The sequence below is a fragment of the Elephantulus edwardii genome, unplaced genomic scaffold (genome assembly GCF_000299155.1).
Source record: "Elephantulus edwardii isolate Elephantulus edwardi_28Jun2011 unplaced genomic scaffold, EleEdw1.0 scaffold00028, whole genome shotgun sequence".
NCBI classification, from domain to species: domain Eukaryota; kingdom Metazoa; phylum Chordata; class Mammalia; order Macroscelidea; family Macroscelididae; genus Elephantulus; species Elephantulus edwardii.
Genome location: NW_006399778.1, coordinates 17194938 through 17200656, shown reverse-complemented (window position 1 = coordinate 17200656; position 5719 = coordinate 17194938). Strand labels below are relative to the sequence as shown.

Here is a 5719-nt window from a genome sequence, read left to right as displayed (position 1 = left end):
CATCCTGGAGAGGGTTAAACTGGGTGGCTCCTTGGAGGCAAGGATTCTGAGGCTCCATCTAACATACTTTGGACACATTGTAAGGAGAGACCAGTCCTTGGTGAAAGACATCATGCTTGGGAGGGTGGAGGGACAGTGCAGGAGGGGAAGACCCTCTATGAGGAGGATTGATTCAGTGACTGGGGTAATTGGGATGGGAGTGTCAGAGACAGTGCGATTGGCACAGGACAGAGCAGTGTTTAGGGCTGTTGTACATAGGGTTGCTATGAGTCGCAGGCGACTCGACAGCACATAACAACAACAAGGAGAAACTTTACCGTGAGGGCCTCTCACAGTCTGTAAGGAGGGGAGCAGATGCTTGTGGGGAAGTTTCTTCTGGAATCATGAGGGTCTCTGGTGGGATGAGGCAGGTGAGGACCTACTGTATGTGTGAGAGGAGGAAGGGGCCAGGAATCCTTGGTAAAGGACAGTGTGTCTTGGTAGTGATGGAGGCCACTCACTCACCTTCGGGACTCAAGAAGGGTGGGGCCCGGACACTACTCCTTACTTAACTGGGTCCAGGGCTCACCAGATCATGTTTCTTGAGGACCGTGTGAACGTTCTGGGGCATCCCATGGGGTCCCAAGTGTCTAGACTGGGATGAGCTCACTGGAATGTGGTTGGACATTGAGGGTTGAATTGGGAAGGGAAGTTTTCTAGGGCATCTAGTGTGTGGCCCTTTTGGAGAGTGGAAGCGATGCAGGCAGGTCAGAGCGGTGCACCTGAGTCCTGACATCAGGCAAATGGCTTCACTTGTCTGAGCCTCACTTTCCTCTTCTATTACATGAGGTGCTCCCAGACCACCTCCAACGTCTGTGGCAAGGATGAAAAGAGCTGATGCTTTTGGTTCATAGGTGTTCAGTAATACTTCCTGCTGTCATAGGCACTGACAAAAGTTCATATGAGCATGGATATTAGGAGCAGCAGCTGTAGCTCAGGCTCCTGAGTTTAGAAGGGTCTTCCTTCTTGTTGACCAGTGACTCTCAGCAAGAGCGGATGCTGTGTCTCCATCCCTCTAGGGAACATCTGACAATGTCTGGAGATAATTTGGGCTGCCACAAGTAAGAAGGTGCTGCATCTAGAGAACAGAGGCCAGGGATGCGGCTACAGCACGCAGGATGGGCAAAGAAGTATCTTGCCCCAAATGCAAGCAGTTCAAAGGTTGAGACACTCTGCTGTAGCCCGACACTGGCCACTACGCTAACCACATGTGCCTAATGACCACTTGACATGTGATTAGTCTCTACTGCAGTGTGCTATAAATAGGGTACATATCAATTTTCAAACGTTCAGTACAAACAAGAACGCAAACAATCCTATTGATAACTTTTTGTTTTTGTTTTTTATCCTGTTGATAATTTTTATACTGATTAGGTATTGATGCAATAATGTTTGGAAATATAAGCATGCCATGCACACCCATGTTTATTGCAGCTTTGTTCACAATGAAAGGAAACAACCTAAGTGCCTATCAACAAACAAATGGATAGAGAAGCTGTGGTATATTCACACAATGGAATACTACACTGCGTTGAAAAACAAGGAACTCATGCAATATTATTCAAAATGGGTGACTCTGGAGGACATTATGCTGAGTGAAGTATCTCAGTCACAAAAGGACAAATACTACATAGTGCCAATGTTGTAAAACAGGACTGACATTGGGGTTGGGGGAAGACTGAGAAAGATGGGTTAAATAAAGTATACTGCATTGAAACAGATGAGGGAGAAAACTGTTTAAAAGGGATATGTCATTAGATATTTTTGTTGTGATGGAGTCCAGAGCGAATGCTGCATAGTGGAGTGGACTTGGGGGAGGGATTGTAAAACTATGAAAGAATTTGTCTTTTACTTTTCCAAGAGGGTAGTGTACTGGGGTGGAGGATTGGGAGGGAAGAAAAGTGCAACAATGAGTGAATGGAAATCTAAAGTCTCTGTAAATTTTTACTGAAATTAATAATAAATTTAAATTATAAAAAAGAACAAAAAAGAAATATAAGGATGCCTCAAAGGTTTTGTGGGCTCAGATCCAGATCTCAATAAAGTAGTACATGAGTTTTTGTTTTTCCACTGCACTGAAAAGTGATGTTTATACTCTATTGCGGCCTATCAAGGGAGCCCTGGTGGTGTAGTGCATTATGTTACCAGGTCAGCAGTTTAAATCCACCAGGTGCTTTGAGAGAGAAAGATTGGCAATCTCCTCCCATAAATATTTTTTTATTGCTGTTGTGGTGTGTGCCATTGAATCGTAACCAACTCATAGCTGACTTTTTAGTGGAAATTTAGAGGCCGTAAATTGCACAGGAAGAGTGTCCAATCCTTTCCCACAGAGAAGTTGATGGATTCGAACTGCCTTCCTCTGGTCTGGCAGCACAACTCCTTACTCCTTAAGTCACAGACTTGGAAACCCCATTGAGCGTTAGTATGAGTTGGAACCGACTTTACAGTATTGAGCTAGTTTTAGTTATAATCTATTATTAATACAATGACATTATGAGAAAGTATGAGACGCAGTGGCAGCAAAAACGTGGCACAGAGACATGACATGAGCACATGCTGTGGGAAAAACTGTGCTGTCAAGACTCGCTGCGAGGCTGCCATAATATAAACCTTCAATCCGTGTAAAGCGCAGTATCTGTGAAGTGCAATCAAGTGAGTACTGGGTTTAAAGAATCTATACTATTGAAATGAATTTCACTCCTTTAACTTAAGAGTTGCATAGTAAAGTGGCTGTGGGGTGGGTGGGGGACTGTATAACAATGAAAGAACTTTTTTTCTAAAGAAAAAAGCAAACTGGGGGGTTGCAGGGGGACAGAGAAGAAAATGTGTAACAATGAATGAATGGAAAAAGAATATATTCAAACCTGTTATTACCAAATAAAGTATACATTGTCTCAAAAAAAAATACAAACAACAAAACAAACCAATCTGAGTCCGTAACAGAAGTCAGTGTTGGAGTCTAGCAGCCACTTGAGGGTAAAAGAGGGGCAATCTCTTGCCCTAAAGATGTGTAGCTTCAGAAGCATGATGGAGGGTTGCCATGATTTGTAACTGACTCAAGGGCCCTGAGCTTTTAACTCTATATATTACTAATTCATTTCTGTACAAATACATATGTATGTCTGCAAAAAAAATATTAAAATGTGTGGTTACTAAAAAAGTGACAACGACAGACTTGGCTTTGTGGCTAGCATTCTGTCTCGGGCAGTGCTGGCCCGGCGCTGATGGTGGTGGGGCCCTTAATTGGAGGTGGGGGTGGAGGTGCAGGTGGTTGGCATCTTGAAGGAGGACAAAGGGAACTATCAACCTATTGCCCCTGCTCACTCCCTGTCCCCTCCTGGCTGGACTCTCTGTGCTAGGACACAGGGAGGCCAGGGGCCTAAGTGTGGTCCTCCCCCACCTCAGAGGGAAAAGCCAGCACAGTGCCAGTCCTGCAGGCTGCCCCAGTGAACAAACAGGCGGGTATGGTGACAGCTGAGGCTTAGAGTTGCTCAGAGTGCCCTGGCTTCTGGCCTATTCCTCAGCAGTTCTCAGTTCAGAGCTGGGAGCAAGGAGTGAGGAGGGCTTCGCCAACCACTGAGGCCTGGACCACATGCAGCTGTTATGCTATGACCCTGAAGACCACCCCGTCCACCCTGAGCTTGAGTGGCTGAAGATGAGGCCAAGGATAGATGAAGGGAGAGGGTCCCGGGTCTTGGGAGCCCAGTTAGGTCAGTAGGTCAGGTGACTACATGCGGTCCTCCAGGAGGCTTGGCTGGGTTAGATACTTGGCTGGGGTCTGGTGGTCTTAATGTGATGGTTGCAGGAGATTGGCTGGCCAGGGTTGTCAGGGTCTCGGGAGGTGACACAATGGGGCTGGACAAAGAGATGGAGTTCACTGGGGACCCAGAAAAGCCAGGACACTCTGAACTCTAGCTGACAGAATGATTTGGAAGCAATAAGCCTTGTTAGCACCTACATGTGAGTTCAGTTCAATGCACAGAATGGTCAGGGACTCATCCACGGTCATTGGCATACAATGCCATCTTTGAGTCCTGCATGGCCCCTCCTCCCAGTATTGTCCCCTCTCACCCAGCCATGGGAAAGATTTCAACTGCCTGGAATAGAGAACTACAATAAAACCTCAGTACCATTCCATGTGGATTTTGCCTGCCAATCCACCCCTACTAGCCACACCTTACCAGACCTTGTCCCACAGCTATGGGCAGATGGGTCAGCAGACTTAGTCTAGTCCTGAGGGACTGTTAGTAGTTCTAGGCTCAAACTTCAATTACCCCACCTCAAGTCCTATGCTCTTAGAAGTTCCATAAACCCTCTTCCACCCAGTTCATGAGCTGAGAGAATAGTGGGAGGGATTAGGATCCAGAATTGGGGTGCTTTTTGGTTCTTCTGAAAAGGACCCCATCTCTGCACCTGGAGTTCCAGGCCTCAGCCCATGGGAGAGGACCTCTCTCTGAGCCCAGGCTGAAGTCAGGAGAAAGGATGTGGGAACAAGGAATGCATGGCCAATGTCTGAGGACAGGTCACCACCAGTAGCCTGCAAAATGTGAAACTGGAGCCTGATTAACCCCCAGGGTCAGATACCATCACTCTGACAGCACTCCCTTGGCCCTATTTGGCCCCAGAAAAGCTCCAGGGATGATGGGCTGGGCTGAGGGTTGTCGTGAGTCAGAAGGATGAGGGCAGAAGGAGGGTGTAGGATGGAAGAAGGGATTATAGAGAGAGAAATGTGCAAGCAAAAGGAGAGAGAGTAGCAGGAGAATCAGGGTCAAGGGGACTGAGTTTTGTCCTGGGAGACAGTCAGGAGTTGGGAAGAACAGGGTGAAGTGGAGAGGCGCCAGGAGAACAGGGGTGAGAGAGCAGGTACAGAGACTGTGTCAGCATGCCCATATGTGATCTCAGAATCTTGAGGTGCCTGACACAAGATTTCGGGGCTGTCAGGATTTCTGGTAGGCGTTCTTAGAATTTCTGGGCGCGGGGCCCTGGAGATAGATGAAGGACAGCTCAAGCCAAGGGAAGTCTGCCCACATCCTTAAGTCCTGGGTGGAGCTCAGGGTGCGTGCTCGGGCTGCCAGAATTTCTGGGGATCTAGATCTCAGCGGGGGGCCCAGGGTCTGGGAGGGTGTCTCGGGCCAGCGCAGAGGCCCGCTCACCTGTACACATCGGTCCAGAGGTAGGTGCCCAGCACGTACACCGCCTCCACGCGGCTGCCATACTGCAGCCGCACGGTCCGCTCGCGCAGCATCTTCCTGGCACTGTGGCTCCTCGCCGGCTCGGCCGTGATCGCGCCCCGCCACCTGCCGCAGGTGCACCCGCTCCAGCCCCGGCGCCCTTCGCTGCACAGCGCGCCGCCTTATCCTGCCGCTGGCGGGGCGGGGCATCTAGCCGCACTGCTCCCCCAGTGGGCCACGGCGCTGTCCGTCAAGCGTGGCCACGCCCCCAGCTCTTCTCGCCCTCCTGCGGTCTGGATGAGATCAGCCACAGCCTGTTCCCTCTTTCTGTGTTGATTTCCTCATTCGTTTATTTTCCCCCTTCATGCCCAATTAAGTGAGGAGAAGGAGTCTCCTGATTTCCTTGTCTCTTTATCTCCTCGACATAGTGTTAAGGAGCTGTGCTGCCGTCACAAAGGTTCGAGGTTCGAATCCACCAGCTGCTCTGCAAGGGGGAGAGATGGGCAGTC

The 5719-nt window shown here is 49.0% G+C and overlaps 1 protein-coding gene across 1 annotated transcript in view; it reads right to left on the bottom strand.

Annotated features, from left to right (window-relative positions):
* Window positions 1-5355, bottom strand: part of PADI2 (peptidyl arginine deiminase, type II) — a 65087-nt gene extending 59732 nt beyond the window's left edge. Inside the window, exon 1 of the mRNA XM_006883602.1 lies at window positions 5193-5355. Within this exon, the coding sequence (XP_006883664.1) occupies window positions 5193-5284 (92 nt within the window). The 5' untranslated portion in view covers window positions 5285-5355. The remainder of the gene's footprint in view (window positions 1-5192) is intronic.
* Between the last annotated feature and the right edge of the window lie 364 nt (window positions 5356-5719).